This window comes from Marmota marmota, unplaced genomic scaffold (genome assembly GCF_001458135.2).
Source record: "Marmota marmota marmota unplaced genomic scaffold, marMar, whole genome shotgun sequence".
NCBI lineage: Eukaryota > Metazoa > Chordata > Mammalia > Rodentia > Sciuridae > Marmota > Marmota marmota.
The window spans coordinates 6979246-7003049 of NW_026000205.1; the positions used below are offsets into that span (position 1 = coordinate 6979246).

General features: G+C 53.5%; 1 protein-coding gene across 2 annotated transcripts in view; it reads right to left on the reverse strand.

The window, feature by feature from the left end:
• Positions 1–21223, reverse strand: part of Axl (AXL receptor tyrosine kinase) — a 28884-nt gene extending 7661 nt beyond the window's left edge. The window contains exons 1-17 of one of the 2 annotated variants that reach the window (XM_015496818.2): positions 20717–21221; positions 19233–19458; positions 18829–18929; positions 17832–18008; positions 13336–13416; positions 13082–13197; positions 9914–10124; positions 9472–9611; positions 8744–8894; positions 8526–8552; positions 6124–6256; positions 5738–5829; positions 3411–3506; positions 3199–3276; positions 2216–2308; positions 1707–1828; positions 980–1089 (exon numbers count right to left, since the gene is read on the reverse strand). In XM_015496818.2, coding sequence (XP_015352304.1) covers positions 980–1089; positions 1707–1828; positions 2216–2308; positions 3199–3276; positions 3411–3506; positions 5738–5829; positions 6124–6256; positions 8526–8552; positions 8744–8894; positions 9472–9611; positions 9914–10124; positions 13082–13197; positions 13336–13416; positions 17832–18008; positions 18829–18929; positions 19233–19458; positions 20717–20777 — 2015 coding nt within the window. In that variant the 5' untranslated portion in view covers positions 20778–21221. Of the gene's footprint in view, positions 1–979; positions 1090–1706; positions 1829–2215; positions 2309–3198; positions 3277–3410; positions 3507–5737; positions 5830–6123; positions 6257–8525; positions 8553–8743; positions 8895–9471; positions 9612–9913; positions 10125–13081; positions 13198–13335; positions 13417–17831; positions 18009–18828; positions 18930–19232; positions 19459–20716 lie in introns of both variants that reach the window. The other variant, XM_015496819.2, reaches the window with a different exon arrangement.
• Between the last annotated feature and the right edge of the window lie 2581 nt (positions 21224–23804).

The window sequence follows — 23804 nt, forward strand, 5'->3', positions numbered from 1 at the left end:
AATCTTCTTAGTTGGGACAATAGAACTGTGATTAGATAAGATTAAGAAAACCCTTATTCTTGGGAGCTACCCACTTCAGATTTAGAGATGAAGGATCATGATCTCAGGGATTTGCTTGTAAATGGTTGAGGGGAGAGAAGAAAAGGAACATGGAGAAATGTCAACAGGGGTGTCACTCGTATGATTCTCTCAACTTCTTTAAGATCGAAATTTTTTAAAATAAAAAGTTGGGGCAGGGAGAAACTTCCATTTTCCTGAGAGTTGTGAATACGATGCCCTTTTCAGAAGGTTCTGTGATTCTCCAGTTGTGATTTCTATGACTCTGACCTTGTCAGGAGACTCAGAATCTAAGCTTAGGGTTCCGCTCCCTCTGCACCTCCTCTTACTCCCAGTTCTGGGCTATTTCCTGCCTGCTACTGCCGAGGAATCTGATTTCCTTATCCAATGTGACCCTTCCCTAAGGGCAGTCCCAGGCAAGACACTCAGCAGGGAGGGGACACAGATGGGACCTGCATGTCACACCTCCACTTTACTCACCTCGTGCTATGCACTGATCTGTCTCCCCAACCCCATCTCTTTTGTCCTCCATTCTTCTTCAAGATATCAACTCAGGTGTCCCTGGTTGAGGAAGCCTTCCCAGACTCCCTCGATGACCTTTCCTTTTTTCTTTTTTGCAGAGATGAGGATTGAACCCAGAGGTACTCTACCACTGAGCCACATCCCCAGCACGTCCCCTTTTATTTCTTATTTTGAGACAGGGTCTCACTAAATTGCTGAGGCCTCAAACTTGCGATCCTCCTGCCTCAGCCTCCTGAGTCTCTGGGATTCCTGGACTCACCACCATGCTTGGCCCTTGCTGACTTTTCTAAATGGGTCTTGATTTCTGACCTGCCCTGAAGGGTCCCGCCCTGCTTTCATCCTAGGAAGGAGGGTGGGAGCTCTCTGAGGAAGGTGAGGATCCCCAAAGGCTTGACCTTACATGCAGTTCCTGGCGGCCAGGTCCCGGTGTATGAATCGCTTGGTACTCAGATACTCCATGCCACTGGCAATGTCTGCCATGAACTTCACCAGCATCTGAGTGGGCAGGAACTGGGGGCCAAGATGGGGGAGAGGGAGGTCATCGCAGTCCCCAAGGTCGGTCTCCTCTCATTCCTCCTTCCCTTCCGTGCATGCCTTGCTCTGCCCCAGTGGTTTCCCCATGGCTTTGAGAATTAAACCCAACCCCTTTCCATAGCCTACGGGGCCCTATAGAATCTGCTCCTGCCTTTCTCTAGGATCTCCTACTGTTCTCGCCTCCACATATACGATGTGTCTCTTTCCTGGTCTTCAAACCAGGCTTGTTCTCACGACTGAGCCTGTGCCCACACTGAGCCCTGGCTTGGTCTGCTTCCTGTCCAATCACCCTGTGCCTCACAAGCCCACTCTTCCTTCAAGGCCACCTCTTTAGCGAGGCCTTCCCAGTCTAACTGAATCCATTCACTGGACTCCTTATCATTCATTCTTCTGCATTTCCTGCCTAGCACCTAAGTTATCTCGGTTATGTGTTCCTCAGCTTGTTTATTGCCTGGTCTTCCCGCTGGAAGACAGGCTCCGTGAGGGCAGGCTCGGGGTCACAGTGATCTTCCCCGGGGTGTGAGCAGTGCTGGGTACCTGCTAGGTAGGTGTTCCATGAATACTTGAGGCCTGGAGGATTAAATGCCCCTTACCACTGGCTGGTCCCCAAGCCGAGAATAGAGGAGAAAACTGTGCAGGTCTCCATGTTTCATGAATGGCAAGATGACCACAGGTGCTGGAAAGCCTTCTCGTTCGGAACCCTGGAAACAGACGCCTGGGCGCCACCCCCCCAGGAAGCTCCTGTCACTCCCACTGGACAGGAGGGGAAGCCAAGACCTCCTCCTAGCCGGCCGCATCCTCTTCTGCCTCCCCCTCAAATCTTGCCTCCATATGTTTGGGGGGTGGGTAGCAAGGACGGGAGCTTCAGAGAAGCCATTTCTAACAGAGTTCCCAGGGATGTTTCCGGAGCCCTCCTGGGGACCTCAGCTATTTCTGGGAATGGTCAGAGGTCACATTCCAAGCTGAGGGAGAAGAGGAGGGGGGAATGCGTTGATCCTAAAGGCGCAGGGAGCGGGGAGCCTGGAGACTGACCTTTCTAGTACCAGAAGGAGGGCTCTTCCCTCGGGTTGGCCTCGTGGGAATGGGTCCCTCCGTCACTCACCAATGAGCCTCATGACGTTGGGGTGGTCGAATTCCTTCATGCACACAGCTTCACTCAGGAAATCCTCCAGCTCTGATCTTGTGCAGATGGCAACTTGGGGGAGAAGATCAGGTGAAAGGGGGTGGGTCATCCTTCCCTCCTCCTCCTATCATTGTTGTCATTATCATCGTCATTGTCACCATCACCATCATCATCATCATCTGATTTCCATCAAACAGATGTTCTAACTCATCGCCCCATTTAAAAGATGAGGAGACCAAGGCCCCAAAAGTTTAAGAAACCTGCCTGAAGGGCTCACGTGACTTAGAAACCAACAGGCAGAGTTCCAACCCAGGCAGCCGGGCACCTTGCTGTCTTCCCTCAGACGAGGGAAGCTCAGAGAGGGAGTCCCTAGCCTAAGATCGCACAGCTGGTAAAGGAAGCATCCAGCTGATCTGGACCTGCCTGTGCTCTGCTACCTATGGGTCACAAAGGGACGATCCTAAAACTGCATTTCCCAGGCTCCCACGGAAGGGATTCCCTGCTGGGGTTTGCCAACTGGCAGGGGGAGGGAGACGGGGAGGAACCAGCACAGTTCTCGCTCTTTCTGCTCCTTGAATCCCCTTGGTGGAAGCTGTCTGTCCCCTGTGTTTACAGCTCCCACAGGCGGCCCCTAACTCTGTGTTCCCATCTTCTTCCGGGCGCTCCCGGCCACGGCTCTGGTAACACCCTTCCTCCCTCAGCCCTTCAGGCCTAGGGGTGGACGTGACGTCCAGCTGCTGCCGCTGACGTCCAGCTTGCCTCCCTGCTCCCGTTCCTCCAGCCCTTCCTCGGCTGGCTGCGGGAGTAATGTCCCCAGGTTGGGTTCTTTCTATTGAAGTACCTGGCAGGAGCTCCATTCCCCGGCTATACACACTGACTTTTCTGCTCTCCTGGGGCACAGGGAAGGGGCCTGGCATCGGGGATGGGCGTCCCCAGGTGTGCACACGCATGCTCAGACTCACTCTTCATGGTCTTCACAGCCACCTTGAGGATGGAGTCGTCCTGGTTGAGCTGGCCCTCCATCACAGCTCCGAACTCCCCTGTGGAGGGCGGGAGGAAGACACTGACCTGGGGGAGTGGTGGGGGCGTGGGGACTGTATTTCCTGGAGCTGGGTGGGGGCGGGGAATTGAAAGACCCCAGGGTTCAGGAGATGCGTGCATGGGGAGGACTCACCTTCTCCCAGGGTCTTCCCCAGGGCCACCTTATGCCGGTCCACCATCACGTCCCGCAGTTTCTCCTTCAGCTCCTCACTGATGCCCAGGCTGTTCACTGCAGGGAGGGTGGGCAGAGCCATGGAGTGGGCTGCCTTCCAGGTGGCCCTCGCCAGCAGGGATGTGCCCTTGGTTGAGACACTGAACTACTTCTGCTTTGATTCAGAATTAGCTACTGCCCTGGACATCCCGCCTCCCCAGCCCAGCTCCTCTGACGACACCCCACAGTGGCAACTATGGGAGTAAAATGGGGCCACAATTTTGCTCCGGTGTGTACCACAATTGCTCTGCTGTACCAGTTATTAAAAATATTTCTTTTAGCTGGGCGAGATGGGGCACTCCTGTAATCCCAGCAGTTCGGGAGGCTGAGGCAGGAGGATTATGAGTTCAAAGCCAGCCTCAGCAAAAGCGAGATGCTAAGCAACTCATTGAGAACCTGTCTCTAAATAAAATACAAAATAGGACTGGGATTGTAGCTCAGTGATCAAGGGCCCCTGAATTCAATCCCTAATACCACCCCCCAATTATTTCTTTTAAAGAGGAATTCAGAAATTCCCAGCACAAAGAAATGGCAAATGTTCAGGAGATGACAATGGTAATTATCTTGACTTCAACACTCCACATTGCACACCTGTCTCCAAGTTTCCCCGGCACCCCATAAGTACAATCATTATGGGCCCATCACAAAGTAAATAAGCAAATAAGTCCTCATATAAAAGACATTATCAGGTAGCACACCAGACATAATATTCAACTAAAATTTATAAGAGATATGAAAATATTTGGTAAATCGATATTAAACATTATTTTTTAATTATTTCTTTTTATTGAAGTATAATCTGCACATAAATTTTAAGTGAGCAGCTCAATGGATTTTCACAAATTCATTGTGAACATCACTGTAAAACCAACACTCAGGTCAAGAATAGGACATGACCTGTTTTCCTGGGGCATCCACTTTCTTTCTCTTTCTTTCTTTTTTTTTTTTTTTGGTACTGGGGATTGAATTCAGGGGTGCTTAGCTCTGAGCCACATTCCCAGCCCTTTTTATACTTTATTTTGAGAAAGAGTCTCGCTAAGTTGCTTAGGGCCTCGCTAAGTTGCTAAGGCTGACCTTGAACTTGTGATCCTCCTGCCTCAACCTCCCAAGCCACTGGGATCACAGGCGTGCATCCCCGGCTAAAACTGATAGATTTTTAAGACACAGGAACACACAAGCACTCATCCATCAGCAATTGAGGACATCACAGCAGGTCAGGGAGCCTCAGGAAAACGCCCTTGAATGTTCACCAGAGGAGCATGCAAAAGGGCAAATGACATCTTGGTATTATTATGAAAACTGTTTTGACCCCAGGCCCCCTGCTAGGTCTCAGGGACCCCAAGGGACCAGAATCACACTTTAGGAACTGCCTCTGTGTACTATTCCGTTAAATTACTGCAATTCTCTCTCTTCTTCTTCCTTCTCCTCTTAGATAAATGTCTTTCCCAGCCCTTTCCAAACATCCCCCTGGGGCCTGCAGCTGTGTGTGAGATCAAGACCTCCCTCTGTCCCTCATTAGCTGTGACCTCTATGGTCCTCAGAAAGTTCTATAAGCTATGATTCTATGATTTTCACCAATAGAATAGTGATGAGCACATCATTTTTCAGGCCAAAATCGATTCTATCTCCCTAACATTCTATGAGTCTAAGAGGCTGCACAGCATGGTAGTTATGTATACAGACTTCAGAGCGCAACAATCTGGGTTCAAATCCCAGCTATCCAACTTACAAGCTGTATGGCTTTGAGTCACTTATTTAACCATTCTGTGCCACCATTTCCCCACAGGTAAGTACCCATGTCCTTGAGTGGTTGTTAGGATCAAGGGGGCGATATGTGTAGAATCCTTTGAGTGGCACCTGTCGCATAGGACGCGCTAGGCTAGGCTGTCATATCACCATCACCATCACGTCTCCTCACGGTGCTTACCATCATCACCTCCAGCACTGTCCCTATCACCAGCTCATCATTTTCACTGTCACACTCTTCATCATTATCATCACCATGCCCACATTATTCCAAGATCTTATGGCTCTGAGGTCTGGTGATTTGAAGACCAACTGTGTCTAAGATTCTATTAGCCCAAAGCTCCGTATGGTTCCACAATTCCGCTCAGGGACTGTTCTAACACTCCAGTATCCAAAGGCCTTCAGAGATTCTTCTCTCACTCACCTACAGAAGCTCTGAATACCCAGTTCTCTATGGTTATTTTAGTTCCAGGCCAGCGCAGGGAAGCACAGAGTCTACTTACGGGTGGCTTCGGTGGTCCGGCGACTGTAGGACTTGCGCGCACGGTACCTGACTACGAGTTCACCTCTCTCCCCTGTTGGCTCAAACACCTCTCTGGGGAAATGGGGAGAAACCTGTAAATCATGCGGACCCCACTCCTTCCACCAGTGGCTAAAGCAGGCACCATCCCAGACCCGAGCCCTCTGTCCCTGTGCTCCAGCGTCTGCTGAGCACATCTTGGACTGCTCCCTTCGGCCCTCCATCCATCCCCCAGGCCTCCTGGCCCTTGTTCCGATTCTTGGTCCTCTCTCTTCCCACACCAGCCTCCTCACTGGCCTCCCGGCCTCCCAGCTTCAGTCCATAGAAGCCTCCAGTCCACAGAAGCCTCCCCATGGAGCGCTAACTCACCCATAGCGGGTCTCCTTCTTTCGCTGGTGGACAAGGAACAGGGCCAAGATGAGGACACAGGCAGCAGCCACAATTGCTCCCAGCAGTACATACCACCAGCGCCACGAGAAGGCAGGAGCTGGGGGTTCACTCACTGTCAGGAGGTATGGGGGACAGGTCATGGCTGAGGTCCTGGATCCAGCTCCCTGGGACCCAAGGATGGGATGTGGGAGGAAGGCAGGAGGCATGGACAAAGCTGTGGATGTCTTTGGAAGGGATGGAGACACCTGCAAACCCAGGAACACTGCTAGGCGGGGCTAAGCGGGGCTGGGCGGGGCATGCAATGGACACGGTATGTCTGTTAAGCACAAAGAGTGAGAAACTTGCAGGATGGGTGAACTCAGAGTAGGATGAGTTCTTGAGGAATGTGTAATTAGTGCAATGAGTGCGAGGGGAAGACAGATGCATCCAGAATGGGCTGCAGGGATGCAAGGAGGGACGGATGGACACGGATGGACATGGCAAATCTGAAGCAGTCCAGGGGTGTGTGTGTGTGATGGTGGTGCAAGGAGCTGGGCCTGGGGGTGGAGAACAGGTGAGTGGGGAAGAGAATTCCTGTAGCACAGGATAGTGCGAGAGGTGTGTGCAGGGCGTGCGGAAGGAGTATGGGGACAGAAAACTAGGGAACATCTCTGAATAGTGTTCCGTGAGTACAGAAAGCGAGAATGAGAGTGAAATGAGTGAGCAAAGGGGTGTGGTGAGTGCGCACAGGGGGACAGCTGTTAGTTTTTTATTTATGTATTTTTTTTAGTTGTTCATGGAACTTTATTTTTTTCTTATGTGGTGCTGAGAATTGAACCCAGTGCCTCACACGTGTTAGGCAAGTGCTCTACCACTGAGCCCCAGCCCCAGCCCCAGCTGTTAGTTTTTTGGGTTTTTTTTGTTTGTTTGTTTGTTTTGGTACTGGGATTGAACTCAAGGGCACTTAACCAACCCTTTTTCATATTTTATTCAGAGACAGGGTCTCACTGAGTTGCTTAGTGCCTCACTAAATTGCTGAGGCTGGCTTTGAACCCACAATCGTCCTGTCTCAGCCTCCTAAACTGCTAGGATTACAGGCATGCGCCACTGCGCCCAGCCAGCTGTTAGTTTTTGACACAAGGAAGGAGCCTTGATTTTTGAGGATGTAACTTCAGCGTGAGTGGAGGGCACAGTGATCATGGCATGTGAGTAGGATGGGACAGGTGTGCAAAAGGGCGGAAGGATTAGTCAAGAATTTCTGTGTGTGCGTATGTGTGTGTGTTAAAATGGGTTCTGATTGGTGGGGGTGAGGGGGTGACATCTAAGGAGCGTGGGATGAACTGTGGGTTGTAAGTTTTCCAGTGTTTGCAACATGGAATACATGATGAGTGGGTTCCAGGTTTACAGAGCTCGTGAATGAGAGGAGAAGGTGTGTCATGGGCTCGGGAGGTGTGTGTAAGGAGGGAAGGAACATGATGGGATATAGAAGGAGGGTGGAGTGCGTGTGGAAAGAATGTGTGAAGAAATATGGAAAGGCGTGAGAGAGTGTTCAAGGATAGTGAGTTGACTTACAGATGGTGGACTGTATTAGTGTCAGGGTACAATACATGTAGGAGGAATGTTCAAGAATCATTGGAGAAATATTTGAGAGGATGGATGTATGGAGGACACCCCATTCATCCATCCATTGGTCCATCCTTCTGTCCATCCATCCATCCATGCACCATCCATCCATCTATCCACTCTATCCATCCATCTATCCATGCATGCATCCATCCATCCACCTACCCACCCACCAATCCATGCATCTATTCATTTACTCACTCATCCAAACATCTATCCTTTGATCTGCCCATGCATCCATTCATCCATCCATATACCCATCCACTCTCTATCCTTCCTCTACTAATCCACCCACCCACACATCCATTCATTTACTCACTTATCCAGCCACCTATCCTTTCTTCAACCTGCCCATGCCTTCATTCACCTATCCAAGTACTCATTCACTTTCCATATACCCACCCACCCATCCATTCAACCACCATCCACCCACCCATCTGTCCACTCATCCATCCATCCACCCATCCGTCCATCTGTCCACCCATCCATCCATCTGTCCATCTGTTCATCCATCCATCCATCTGTCCACCCATCCACTCATCCATCCATCCATCCATTTATCCATCATCCATCCATCCATCTACCATTCACCAAGTACCTACAAAGTGCTGGGCCATTCTAGACACCTCCATCAAGGACCACACAAACCCAAAAAGCAGAGGGTTCAAGTAATGAGTTTAAGAAACATGAAGAGAATGTGTCAAGAGTACATGAGAGGTGACTGACCCCTCACTGGGTGTTGAGGGGACGGAGGGAAGAAGGGGTACAAAAGCCCTTACCCAGCTGGTGGATTGGCTGTCCTTGCCCTGTGAGGAGAAAGGACAGAGGGGAGACATGCTCAGAGAGGGCTCGCATGAGGGAGTGAGGGAGGTTTCCAATGGGACTCGGCTGGGGTAACACAAACACAAAACGTACAGGGAGCAAGTCAAGGCCATCAAGGAGAGGCGAGGTCCTTGTGGGTAGATTGCAGGGGGGCTGAGCATGGCTTTGTAGTTACCTGGGCGCCAGGGTTCCAGGGGCACAGGGAGGCTCCAGGGCCCATCCCCAGCAGCGGTGTAGGCTGCCACAGACACCGTCAGGTTAGGCACAGCCCCGTCCCCCCGCAGTTCCAGGGTCACCTCTTGCTTTAGCCCTACATCCATTAGCACCTAGGAGGTCAGAAGTGGCATTAGAGCAGAACCCAGGCCCCCAACTCAGGACTGCACACTTGGCCTCAACTCCATCTCTTTCTCCAAGCCCTCTCTTCCCTCCTTACCCCTGGCCAGTGGAACATTAGCTGCGTCAGGCAGAGACTTTTATCTGCTAACTCTCTACCATGTCCTGGATTCCTTAGCACCGTGCTAGGTGCATGGCACTGCTCAGTCAATGTGAAGAACTGGATTTTCACATTCATCTCTCTAACTCCTTCCAATTCCCATCCTATCTGCCTCCACCACCCAGGGTATTACGAACTCAGGTAGTACCTTTGTGCAAATTAGGAAAATATGCCTCTTCCTCAAAAGGCCATATGGCTACTGGCTGTAAAACTGTTAGAATACTGAAATGCTTTTGCATTGGGTCATATATAGCCATTCCCTAATCTCTGCCTTGGATCTCCTTTTGCTGCCCAGAATGTTCTGCACCAAGTGTGGTATCTCTGTAGTTTTAAGCCGCGCAGGGGTCTGCCTTCTTCCCATCTCCCTCCTCCCCCAACCATTCCACCCATGCCCAGCCAGCAGCACCCACCTCTGGGGTGTCCTGGCCTCGATACGCCAGCCGGTACCCTAACAGGGTGCCCTGCAGGGGCGCCCTTGGCTCCTGCCAACACACGAGGGCCTGGCTCCCATTCCGCATGGCGCTAACGTTCTCAGGGGGACCCAGGGGCACTGGAGGACAGGGAAGAGGGGAAGCTGGCACCCCCACCTCTTTCTGACCCCCGCCCCTGTTCCCAGGAATTGGAGGCAGGGAGCACAGGGTACACGCGCAGGCAACCCGAGCAAGCCTCCTGTGAGCGGAAGCACAGGGCAGAGATCTGGGAGAGATGCCAGTGGGCAGTGCCGAGGGGTCAGGCACTGGACAGGAGGGAGACTGAGGCCATATGGGGCAAGGGGGTGAGAGGGGACACTCTGGGGGACTGGTGCAAGCAAAGTCTAGTGGGCGGGGCCATGTCCCTCCCCAACCCTCTTACCTCCCTCTGGTGTCTCCACGGGGAGCCAGTGGGTCCAGGGTGAGGGGCCCTGGTTGCTGGTGCAGGACACCCGGATATGATAAGGGGTGTGAGGGTGGAGTCTGCTCAACCGAAGCTGGTGGGGGGGCACAGATGCCTGCAAGATGAGGGGCTCCTCCGGGGGGTCCGGCTCTCCCAGCCAGACACCCACCCTGTCGTCTGACAGCACAGCCTACGGAGAGGGAAAGGGGTGAGGCCAGGACGCCCACGCAATCACGCACAGCAGTCACGCCCCTCTCAACCGTGGCATCCCAGCACAACCACACAACTTTGCAAGGGTGTGAGTGAGTGTGTGTGTGTGTGTGTGTGTGTGTTGCGGCTCCATCTGGGACAATATGGACACCTAGATTAGCAAAGCAAAGAAACCATGGAGGTAGATGATGTGGCTCTGTCAAAAGCCACCTCTGCTAAGACTCTTCAAGACTCTTTCCCTTTCTGAGCCTCAGTTTCCTTATCTGGAAAATGAGCAGATTTGAGGTCCCGTTCTAAGCTTCTAGAGTTGAATTCCCTGTTTTGTTTTTGTTTTTGGTACCAGGGATTGAACCAAGCGGGCTTAACCATTGAGCCACTTCCCCAGGCCTTTTTATTTTTTTATTTAGAGACAGGTTCTCACTAAATTGCGTAGGGCCTTGTTAAGTTGCTGAGGCTGGCTTTGAACTCACGATCCTCCTGCCTCTACCTCCCGAGTTGCTGGGATTACAAGTGCATACCACCAAGCCTGGAGAATTCCCTGATTTTTAAAAAGTTATCTTGAACTAGCTGGGTGCACTGATGCATGCCTGTAATCCCAGCCACTTGGGAGGCTGAGGCAGGAGGATCACAAGTTCAAGGCCAGCCTCAGCAACTTAGGGAGATCTTGTCCAAAATAAAAAAATAAAGTGGGCTGGGGATGTGGCTCAGTGGTAAAACAACAATTCCTAATAATACTGGAGGGAAAAAAAACCAAAAAACGTGTAACAGTGGCAATTTGCAGGTTGACTGGATGCATACAGGCATTCAGGAGATGACCTGTGCACACAACGTGCTTGTCACTGTTATTGGATGTGTGTGGGAGGCTGTCTGGCAGCAAGTGTCCAACACTGCACACCCTGCACAGCTCTACAGGTTCTTCGTACATCTACCCAGGCCCCTGCTTAAGGATGTGAGCCCTGAAGCCAGATTCCTTGGGTCTTAAGTCCTGCCTTGGACATTATTTGCTGTTTGACAAAAGGTGAATGTCTTAACTTCTCTGAATTAGTTTCTGTCTCTAGAAAATGGGCCCCTGAGTCTCTAGTTGCCAGGGTGTAAAGTCTAATGACACAATGCACGTCGAACAGGTCTGAATATCATAATAGCAACAGCAGCATTTCTCTTTTCCCTTTTCTGGTGCTGGGAATGGAACCTAGGGCCTTGATCATGCAAGGCAAGTGCTCTGCATTTCTTGGTACCATGGAGGGATCAGGCTCCCCGTTCAGCACCTTCCTGGATGAACCCACTGACTTCTCTGTTCTCATTCCCATTCTACTGATGAGAAAGCTGAGATCCAGAGGGGTTTGGGAGCCTGTCCAAAGTCACACAGTCCTCCCAGGGGAAGATGGCACCGCCGGGAGACCCAGGGACGAGGCAGGCCGATGGTGAGTAGCAGGAGGGAGAGGCTGTCCCCATGCCTGCTCTCTGACCCACCAGGACAGAGGGAAGAGGAAGCTGTGCCAGGACAAAGGGGAGAGGGGCTCAGCAGCCAGACCCACTCCTACTTCTCTTTTTCCTGGGATGGCCATGGCCCTCCCCCAGAGCCATTCAGCCCCAGCCTGAGCACAGCAGGAAGTGAGACCTGGAGAGGGAAGAGGACACACTTCTGCTTTCCTGGGGACACTTGATGGATGTGGGTGGGGATGCAGCTAATGGCTGACCTGGCCTTCGAGGTCTCCCATGTTGGGCTGCCCTATGGCACTGAATCATAGCTTCATCCTTCTAGCCGTGGGCATGGGCGTGGGGGCGGGGTCACATTCCCTCTGTGGCCCCAGTTCCTTACCTTGAAAAGGGCAAGACGAACAGCTGCTCACTTCCCAGGTTAAAATGGCACGAAGAAAAGGCTGGGCCCAGAGCAGTGCAAGAAAGAAGACAGGCAGGCAATTCCCAAATAATCAGGTACTGGCTACACAGCATCATTTGGGATTAGAGAGACAGGGTTTGAATCCTGCCTCTGCCACTTTCTGCCTGTGACCTTGGGTGAGTTGCTTAACATCTCTGAGCCTCAGTTTCTTCATCTGGAAAATGGGTATATCCACAGACCCTCCTTCACAAACACATGAGGGGGTGTGCATGAAGCCATAGCACAAGGCCCAGCACACAGCTGGCTTTCAGTGGGTCATCATTGACTACTGTCATCTGGCAGCCACCATCCAACCCTCATCTCCAACTTCTGAACCTCAGGGAAAGTCAGACCAGCAGCAGGCCTGTGTTTACAGAGCTGGTGACTTGTCTGCACTCGCACCTGTGTTTTCCTTACTCTAGAGTAGGAGCAACTTCAGGGCAGCAACTGGGTCTAGCTCATCTCTATTGTTGCATATTCTTCTAACAAATGTTCCTGCTCTGTGATTGGCCTGTGTTGGGCAATAAGGAGGAGCCAGGGTGACTGACAACTCTGACCCCCCCAGAACCCACAGGCCATGATACACCCCAGACAGTGATGACCCAGAGGGGTCAGGGCTGAGTTGGGAAAGCTCAGAGTTGTGGGTATCCAGGGGTGACAGACCAGCTCCAACCTGGCTAAAAACAACAAAAATGGCTAATAGTTCATGAGGCATCTCCTTTGTTCCAGATACTAGTTTAAGTTGGTTACTTTCGTTTTCTCTATTGGAGTCTCACCATGAGCCTATCAGGTGGGTGCTACCATTATGCTTGTATTATAGATGAGAGAATGGAGACCCAGAGAGGTTAAGTGACTTGCCCAAGCTCACAAGAGGTTAATTGACTTGTCCTGCTCATTGTGGGTCTCCCCTGGAAGAATGTCAGCAGGGAGTGGAGTCAGGATTTGAACCCAGGACTCTATTTCCTTTCAATACACCAGTGGCCTGGAAGGGCTAGGGGAGGAAAATACTGGGTAGAAAGAGGCCTGAGATTGAGGTGACCAAGCTCAGGGAATCTCACCTGTAGGGTGCAATGAGTGAGAGGGTAGATGCCACTCAGGCCTGGGGTCCAAGCCACCTCCAGCTCTGTGGGCTGGCGGGAAATCAGGTGGAGGTCACGGGGCCGCTGGGGAAGCACTGTGGACAGACAAGGGGAGAGACTGACCCTGGGGATCTTTACCCAAAGCTGCCAACGCTGCCCTCTGCCTCCTGCTCGGACTCCTGGCCTCAACCCCTCCCTCAGACACCCAGCTCCCCAGGTCCCTTTTCTGTCACCTGTGATGGTGGCTGTGCGGGATGTGGTGACCCCCTTGGCATTATGGGCTTCGCAGGAGAAAGAAGATGTCTTGTTCAGGCCTAGGGAATCACATGGGAGAGGAGCCCAGTGTCAGATCTGGAAAGAGAGACTCGACCATGCCAAGCCACCCTACCTCACCCAGCCTGGCCAGTGCCAACCTGACGGGCATTTGCAAGCAGAGGGAGTGTGGGGAGGGCAGAGCTATGCATTAGGAACACAGACTCCACCCACATACACAGGGACAGGCTGTGGGCTTCAGCCCCCCCCCAGGGATTCACATGGCTTACTCACTTGCTCTGTCACACCCAGATAGGAACATACATACTAAGATGCACACAGAGGTACACACAGAAGCACGCCTCCTCATCCATACTCCCACGACACATTCAAACACACAAAAACAGCTGGGCATGGTCACATGCCTGTAATGCCAGTGACTCAGGAGCCTGAGGCAGGAGGATCGCAAGTTTGAGGCCAGCCTCAGCAACTTAGGGAGGCCCTCAGCAATTTAGAAAGACCCTGTCTCGAAATAAAAAATAAAAAGCCTGGGGGTGTAGTTCAGTGGTAAAACGCCCCGAGTTCAATCCCAATACTGCAAAAACAATGACAACCAGACACACAGAAACACACACACAGGCAGGCACACACAGACACAAATACACACACTCATATACATGCACAAACTGATTTAGACGGACGTGGAGGTATATACACAAGACAGACACATGCTTAGGATGTGGGTGTGTGCACACAGACAAGTGTTTGTTCATTGGTAAGTGGGCCTCCTGTCCACCCCCTTCTCCTTGCTCAGTCTGATCACTGGCCTCTGGTGTTTCTGGAATACACACCTGGGAAGCGTGTTCCTGCCCTGGAAACAGTACTCACTTGAAACAGTCTTCCCACAGGTCCATATGCCCCCCTCCCTCCTTCCTTCATTTTATTCTGAAATGATACCTGTTATTCTGCTCCATGGCTTTGCATGTTGCCAAGTGTCCTGCTCATTGTGGGTCTCCCCTGCGAGAATGTCAGCTCCAGGGAGGCAGGTTGTGTGTGGGTTTTGGGATTTTTTTTTTTTTTTTGGTACCAGGAATTGAGGTACTCAGAGGTGCTTAACCACTGAACCGCATCCCCAGCCCTTTTTATTTTGAGTCAGGGTCTTGCTATGCTGCTGAGGCTGGCTTTGAACTTGTGATCCTCCTGCCTCAGCCTCCTGAGCCACTGGAGTTACAGGCATGCACCATGGTGCCTGGCTAGTTGTGTTGTTTTGTTCCCTGCTGTCAGGGTGGCCAGCACACAATAGGTGCTCCATAAATGTTTGTTGAGTGAATGAATTTGTGTGTACAACAGTGAACACATGAGCATTTCTGAGTATGTATGTGGACAAGTACCACATAATTCTGTGGGTTAGGAAGTTAACGTGTCTTGAACAACTGTTCAATGTCTCTACACTTGTAGGCACCTTTGTGTGCACAGGCACACATACCTGTCACTGTTACCCATAAACATGTGCACACATAAAGACACACAAACACATGGATACCCAGTGCGCAGCTATACAACACACACAGATGCACAATGTCGGGGGTGGGGGGCAGGATGTGCAAAGGACCAAGTTTCCAGCCTGCTCTTCGGTGTGCTGTCTGCGTGGGTGTGTGCGTGGCTCAGCGGCTCTGGGGACAGCTGTCCTGCTGAGCTCCGGGTGGCTGCGTGCGTGCGTCCGTTCCCACCAGTTCCCACCCTCGGGTCCGCTCTGGAGGGCGGCCTCTGTCCCCAGACACAAAGTTTCCTTTTTTCCGTCAGCAGAGGGAGTGGATTAGGGGAAAGTCACAGAGGCCGGAAGGGGGTGGGCAGGGAAGCGCCCCGCGGCGGCTGCCCAGTTGCCGTCCCGGCCAAGGTCAGGTGCCCGGGCCCCGCCGCCCCGCCGCCCCGCCGCCGAGAGGAACAAGACAGCCCAGCGGCCGGGCGGGGGAGCTGGGTCGGCTCCAGCCACCTGGCACGTGGGGGCCGCCAGAGTCAGGGCGCGGGAGCTGGCGGGTGGATGAGCAGATCCGGGCGAGGGGGGGTTCTGGAGCCGGGTCCAGTTCCGACCGCAGCATTCCTGCCCCCGCGTGAGTCACCGGGGCGCCCCCCCCACCCCGGCACTTCCGGCTGGCCTGGGGGCCTGGCCGGGGACCCCCTCTTTCCAGGCCCCAGTGGCTGCACCTTGAGGGAGGGAGACAGGAGGGACCAAGGGGTCTGGGACCCCCCCTCCCCACCAGCAGGCTCTTTCCTACTCCAGATGTGCTTTCCAGATGTACTGCCTCCCTCTTTGCTCCCCCCCCCAATCCTTTTCCGAGGGAAGGAGAAGGATGGAAGGAGAAAGAGGACACACCCTGAGTAGACAGAGGGACAAACTGACAAAATTCCTAGCCAAGGCACCTCCCCCCCACACACAATGAATCACGCCTAACACACAGGGGCCGTTTTTTTTAGCGCTCAGGCATACACAAAAAACGCAACATTGGCTAAGCTACTCGGATTCCCAGGGCTGATGCTTGTCCCAAACACTCAGTGACACAAACGCACAGTGACTTACTCATAAACACACAGGGGCTGATACTGACGCACATACACAAATGAGTCAACGTTAGGACAAACATAAACACACAAGCACATGTGCACACATTAATCACAAACATCTAACAACAGAATATACGTGGGGTTCGGCGCTTTGGAACACCAACCTCCCTGCGTATTGAGATACACACTCCAGACAACAAGCACACTGAGGCTGGAGAGGGAGAGATTGACCTGCCCCCACCTCCAGCCCCACAGCCACACCTTCATCTGTGCCAAAATAGCCAGACACATTCAGGTTGCTTCACATCCATGGAGATGAAGGGTGTTACGAAAAAGAGTTGTGCAGACGCAAAGGCCTGTCATAGATGCGCAAGGAGGGAGACACTGCGGTGGACACACGGTTGGCACAGGTGTGCAGATGCACACTGGCTGGAGGGTACCCTGGATTCAGCCCCCAAGAGGCAGCTGGGCCAATCAATACATGCAGGGAGACCAGATGGAAGTAGATCTCAGACCTAGGACTTAGTGGTGACAGACTCATGACAGCCCACTTACCCTCTGACATACAGAGACATCCATGGACCTGCATCTATAACAGCCAATAGGAAACACACCAACTTATCCCCCAACACATCCTGATTCCACAGGGGGACAGAAGCCCACACCAGGATGCACTCACACCTATAGATGCACACCTGTGAGCAGACACTATCACATCCACACAGAGAGTGTGCACAAAAGCCACAAAACACACTTACAGCCCTCCCCGCACTCCATGCACACAGTCTCAACAGCTGTGAACACAGAAACACAAAGAGGGATGGACACACCACTCAGTGTAGGTGTCTGTCCTCATAGCTGCACACTGATACACACAAGACCCTCTCATACCTCTCCTCCCTCCCTCTCTCCCTCCCTCTCTCTGTCTCCCTAAGCCTCTCCCAGGTCTTGCCAGGCTGACTCAGGCCCCTACCCGGCCACTTGAGCCATGGGCCGAGTCACCTCTCTGGGGGGCCAGCATGGTCACCACAGCTTCCTTGCACACTCAGGGCCTCAGGAATGCTGAGAATGTGACACCTCCTTCACCCCAGAGACCACTCCTCACCCCACAGAGGGAAGCAGCAGGTTGGCCTAGGGAAGTGCCTCCCCTGACTGAGCTGACCCATCTGTGTGCCTGTCTCTCCTCCCTCCATAAGGGGGAAGCCCATATCCAAGTTCCCCCAGTTCTGCCTCTGACTGCCATGTGACCCCCAGCAAGGTGCCCCTTCTGTGTGATGCAGGAGAGGGTCACCCAGAAGGAGGGCTTTCCACCACTTGTCCTGACTTTCTCCATCTTGGCTCATCTCTGTGAACTCTTATCTCTCCTTGCATCTCTCATTCTGTCTCTTTGTAATTAACTTTCTCTATCTCCCATTTCCCCTTCCTTCTTCTTCAAAAAGATCTCTTCCCCTTGACCAAGGTCATCAGGGCTCTTCAGGGCTGGAGGTGGACAGGTTGTGTGTGTGGGGGGGTGCAAGACAGGAGGGGACATTGGTTCCGGTGGCCTGCTTGGGTCAAGGGCTGACAAAGGGGCACCAGACCCACACACTTGGACCACAGAACAGCTCAGAGGAAACCCAGGACAAAGAATGCTATTCAGAGAGAGGCAGGGGTCAACAGAGGGAGAGGCAGAGAGACAGACAGAAAGACATGTGCTCAGAGAAACAGTGAGATAGGCACAGAGAAGCAGGGAGCTGGAGAAGGCACAGAAAGAGGCAGAGGGAGGCACAAGAGAGAGACAAGGAGACAGAGGCAGAACACCGAGATGGGGGACAGTGGGGGCAGATACACAGAGGCCGAATGTGAAGGGCTGTCTTGCCCCCACCTCCACCTCGCCCGGCTTCTCCACTGACCTGGCCCGTGTTCCCACACTCACCTGGGACATGCAGGTTGTGCTGGGGGCTGTGGGCCATGTCCAGGCTCAGGGGGACAGCATCCTGGAGCCAAAGTAGATTCACAGGTTCTGGGGGTCCCTGGGCCCAGCAGCTCAAGTTGAAGGGGGTGTTAGCTGTCACAATCCTGTCTTCCGGCTCTTCCAGGAAGTAAGGCAGGCCTGTGGGGAGGGCGGTGGATCCCTCTGAACCTCCCAGGTGTCTGAGCCACTTCTAAGATGGTGAGTGAGGCTTTGGACATCAGACTCACCTTGCAGGGTCTCTTGCCAGCCCCCATGTCTGAATCCTCGGGACACCTGAGCCTCCTTTAGATGACTGACCCAGAATACATAAGCCCAATACCTGATTCCCCTTATGCCTGACCCCCAACATACCTGAGCCCCTCATGTTTCTTTTCCCTCCCTCCCTCCCTTCCTTTGTGTGTACTTGTGTGTACATGTGTGTGCGCATGCACTGGGGATTGAACCCAGGGGTGGTCTAACTCTGGGCTACATCCCCAGCCCTTTTTTAAATTTTCTGAGACAGGATCTTGCTAGGCTGCTGAGGCTGGCCTCAAAATTGCAATCCTCCTGCCTCAGTCTCCTGAGTAGCTGGGATTACAGGCTTGCACCAACACACATAGTTGGTGCATATCTGATTCTCTTTCCCACAATGTGTGACTCCTCATCTCATCTTACTGATGGGGGAACTGAGGTCCCTGGAGATGGGAAAGACAGTTAAGTCACCTGCCTCTGACTCCTTACCTAACCCCAGAATGTCCTACTCCAAGCATGTCTGCCCCTCAGGACACCCAACAACTCCTAAGATGTCTTCTCCCCAAGATCATATAACCATAGTCCCTCAAACCTGCTCCCCCATAATTGTGGACTCACAGTTTCCTGACCTCTGAAGATGTCTGACATTCCTAGGCTGTATGTCCCCAGGGGCCTTGAGTCCCCCAGCACCCTCTGATCCCTCAGAACCTATGACCCAAGGACTCACCTTCCAGTCCTATGTAGCCAGGCTGGGACATGAAGGTCTGTCCGCCCAGAGCCACCGCACACTGGTACTGTCCGGCATCTGTAAGCTGCAGGGATGCGATTCTGGCAGAAGAGGAGGGATGGAGAGGTGGGGGGTCAGAGTTGAACATTGGCAAAGGTCACCAGAACTGGGAGAGGGGCCTGGACTGAAAACTCACAGGGAGGATGAAGTAGACACTATTTTTAATTCATTTTACAGAAGAAGAAAGTGAAACCCCGAGGTCAAGTCACCAGTTCAAGCCACACAGCCTGCAAGTGGTCAAGCTGGGATTCCAGCCCAGGAAGGGCCTCTTCATCCTCTGCTTGATGGAGGGGGGTGTAGACGGAGGTGGGGAGAGGCTTGTAGGGGGAGGGGTGACTGCACACCTGAGTTGGCTGACCACTTTCCATTCATCGTCCCAGTCTTCGCCCAGAGGCACCTGGGTTTGGGTGCTGTCTGCCAGCTCTAGGATCTGTCCATTCTGAAGCCAGGTCACCTCCGGGGGCTCCCCCTGAACCTGGAGCTCACACCGAAGGGTCCCCACCATTCCTCGGGCACCAGTGATGTTCCCTGGACTCCCCACAAAGGGATTATCAGCCTCAGCCTTTGCTCCTATGGGGAAATGGGAATTTAGGAGTTTAGGAACCCCTAATTCCCTCCAGCTCCACAGTTTCACCCTGTCTCTGCCTGCCCACTGGCTGCCAGGACCCCGCCAGGCCTTTAGGCCCACATAGTTGTAGAGTGACCTCAGAAGGGGGTGGAGGGCCTAGGCTTGGGGGAGGATGGGAGTTTTCCCAGGGGACTGAGGTCCAGCCTCCATCCCTCCGTTGGGAAGGAGGCCCGGGATCTGGCAGCCTCCCACGCCCTGGGTTGCCTGGCAGGGGCCAGTGCCTGCCCCAAGGGTCTCTAGAGACTTCACAGATCAGGCTGGTGGATACAGGGGAAGAAAAGGGGCCAGGAAGAGAGATGGGAGAGAGAAAGAGAGAGATGGAAAGACAGAGACAGAAATGAAGAAATACCCCTCAAGAGGGGAAAAGAGGGGAGAGTCACAGAGAGAGACTGAGAAGAGAGAGAGAGAGAGAGAGACAGACAGGTAAGACAGACACTGACTTAGAGAACATGGAGAAGCTGGGCATCGTGGCTCACACCTGTAATCCCAGTAACTTGGGAGGCTGAGGCAGGAGGATCACAAGTTCAAGGCCAGCCTCCACAATTTATGGAGGAATTTGGCAAGACCCTCTCTCAAAATGAAAAATAAAAACGGATGGGGATGTAGCTCAGTAATAAAGTTCCCCTGGGTTACAAGGAAAGAAAGAGAAAGACAGGGAAATGAAGAGAGGGAGGGAGAGAGAGAGAGAGAGAGAGAGAGAGAGAGAGAGAGAGAGAAATGGAGCCCCCCACAGGGGTGACAACTGGAAGCAGAAGCTCCCCAGAGAGGAGCAGACCTCAGTGGAGCCGGGACAGGTGTGGGGAGGTTGACAGTGGAAAGGGGACTCTCAGGATTCCGCCACTCCTGGGGCTTCTCTGTGGGGATCCCAGCCTGCCCTCCCTGAGCCCCCAGCTCAGCCCCTCTGCCTTGGGCTCCCTCCCTCAAATTCCCCTGTCCGGCTCCTCCATTTCTCCCGCCTGGGCCCTCCCAGTTTCTGTTTCTTGTCCTTCTGTTCCTCTCTGCCTCGTCTCTTCCCTGCGGTCTTGATAGTTCCCAGTCTCTGTTCCCCCCTCTCCTCTCTCCGAGTCCGCTCTCCGTTGTCCCAAGGAAACTCCCTAAGCCAGCCCAGCACCCCGCCACCTGCCATCCATCCCCCGCCTCCTCTCTCCACTTCCCTTGTCTCTTGGTGGGTGGCCCGGCCCGAGGGCCCCCATCACTCACCCTCGGGGGTCGCGCACCCCCAGCAGCACAGCACCAAGCACCAGGCCAGCGCCCTGCCCATCCTCCGGCCCCACCGCGCCACCGAGGCCAAACTTTCCTCCGAAGTTGCTGGGCGCCCTGCAGGGGAGGGGGCAGGGCCGGGCTGTCCCCGGCCCTCCCCCCAGCCCTGGGCTCCCCGGCTTTGGCACTGCCCGCCTGGCCCAGCGGGGCCCCTCTGCCGGCTTCGCTCCTCCGCAGCCGCCTTCTCGGTCCCCGGTCCCCGGCCTCCTCTCCTCCCAGACTTCGGACAACCCTTTCCCCGCCCCCGGCTCCCCCTCTGCCTCCGCCCCCGGCGGGAGCCCGGGGGGCCACCTGGGCAGAAAGGGGTTAACCCCGAGAGCAGGGGACCAGCCCGGTCTTAAAGGGGCCTTGGAGGGAGGCGGGGAAGGGGGACGGGGACCCTGGTGACGGCGCCCCTCTCCTGGGCCCAGAAGGCAGGAGGCTGCGCCTCTGTGCTGGGTTCTGGGCGCTGTCCCCTGGGCTCTCTGGGTCTGGTAAACATTCTTCCAGAACTCCACTCCCCTCTCAGCCCACGACGGCCCCCTGCCTCCACCCCGGGCCCGGCCCTAGCCAGGCCTCCTTGGCCCTTCATTCCCCCCTCACACTCAGGGCTCCTTGGACAAGGACACACACACACACACACTCAGATGGCATTGACACAGAGCCTGGTGCAGGCAGAGGCACGCAGGGGCACGCTGCCCTGCCTGCCCATGGACACCTTCAGGCAAGTCAGGTCGGGAGCTGCCTCCTAGGGAAAGCTCAGAGACGGAAGTTCACTGCTGGGTGGGCATCCCAGGGGACACGGATGCTGACACACAGAAGCTGGACACCAGTGTGTGTGCGTTCATGGGAGCACCCCCAGACCCAAGTCCAGCTCTCCCACTAATGATGTGACTGTGGGCAAGTGACTGGCCTCCGTCCCTCAGCGTGTCCCTCTGTAAGATGGGATTAAGAATAGGGTCCAGGGAGCAGGCTAGTTGGAGGGTGATCTGGGTCAAAGTGCGTGCAGTTCCTTGCACGTGGCAATGACAGCTGACAAGGTGCCCAGCGGTTTGGACTTCTCTGTCTCTGCACTTGCGCTGCTCCCTCCCTCTGGCCTCATTGTGCATCCAGGTCCTTGCAGATCCGGGACCTGGGTATTGGCTGCCCCTGCATGGCCATTTCTGCATCCCTGTGTGTTGGGCACAGGGGGCTCTGCGTGCCTGGGAGTCTTATGTACGAGGTGGCTGGGTGCCCGACTCTCTGCCCTTGGCCATTTCTGTTTGGGTCTCCGTATCCCAATAGCTCATCATTAAGTCCTGTCTATTTGGCCTCCTGGTGTTTTTCTCTGTCCCCTTCTCTAGGCCCCCTCCTCTCCTCGTTCTCCCTCCAATCCATCTCCTCTTTAGCAACCAGAGGGATGTTTCTGAGACCCAAATTAGACCTGTTTTCCCCTTCTTAACTGTGACTCCCCTCTGCCCTTGGGGTGAGCACCTAGCTCCTCAGCAGGCCACTCAGGACCCTTCCCCATTAGTCTCCTTGGGCTGTCTCATTTGTATCCCACCTTGGTGATGGCCCCAGCATTCATCCTGCCACCCAGGCCTGAGCCTTGGGGTCCTCCTGGGCACAGCCAGTTACTGATATCCATGGAGACTCAGCTCACAGACCTCTTTGCCACCTGCCCTCGTTTCTCCCTATAACCCCACCCTGGTCCAGCCCCAGTGTCTCCCACCTGGACACAGCCCTGGCCTCCAGCCTGGGCCACCAGCCTCTACTCCTTCTCCCATTCAGCAGTCAGAAGAATGTTTCCCAATCCCAAATCTAACCTTCTCCCTGCCTTGCCCCCAACCTTTTTAGACAAACCCCCTACAGAGGCCCATGAGGACCCCCTCAGAGTCCTGACCCTCCCTCTCCTTTGGTGTCTTTCACTTTCTGACCCAAAGAACCTTCTTACAGGTCTTGGAGCATCTTTTTGCAGCTCAGCTTTCTGTCCCCAACTCCTACATACCCCTCATCCATATCCCTAGGGTCCCCTCTCCACTGTATCACTACCCGGCCCCTCCCAGTACGACCTAGGCCCTCATGTTGTTCACTCCCAACATCCTGTCCTTTTTCTTTCTTTGGGGGAAGTGGTGGTGCAAAACTTTGCATGGGTTGTCATTATAGATTTATTTGACACAATTTTGTCTGTCTTCTTGGCTGGCCTGTGGGCTCCAGGAGGGTGTAGCTGACTATACATCCAAGTTACTACTGTACTCCACTATCCTGTACAAAGCCTTGACATATAGGTGACAATAATTCTGACTTTTGGGGGGATGGAAATATGTGCAAAGTTCTGCCCCCTTGTTTAGATATATTAGGGATTTCTGCCCACCTAAGGCTCCGTAGAGCCAGCTGGAAGTGTGGCTACCTGGAGCCCGTGAGCACACTTAACTCGAGTTCCGATTGCTAGAACCTACTATGTGTGTAGTACAATTTACCTTCAAATACTTTTTTTTTTTTTTGGTACTGGGGATTAAATGCAGAGGCACTCTACCACTGAGCTATATCCCCAGCCCTTTTTATTTTTTATTTATTTATTTTTAAGACAAGGTCTCACTAAGCTGTCAAGGCTGGCCTTGAACTTGTGATCCTCCAGCATCGCTGGGATTCCAGGTGTGTGCCATGATGCCCGGTAGAAATGCACTTTTTAAAAAATTATTATTTAATGAGAAGGACAGGTATAGAAGTGCCCTTTGTGTTGGGGACTGGTGCTTCCACAGTCAGCAGGACAGGGCCATGTCCTCATTGAACTCCTGTTGTAAGGAGAGGAGAAACAACAGGCACAAAAATACGTATTAGGATGCAGGATGGGACCTTGAGGAGAAATAAGGCAGGGGAGGGGACAGCAAAGAGTGGAAGTGCTATTTCAGAGAAAGGGCTGCGGAAGGCTTCAGAGGTTGTGATTGAGTCTAAGGGAAATCAGTGAATGAACACGTAGAGAAGAGCATTCCAGGCAGAGGGAGCAGCCCGTGCAAAGGCCTCCAGGTCGGCCAGAGACAGACTCAATGAACTCTGGGGAGGCCCTTCT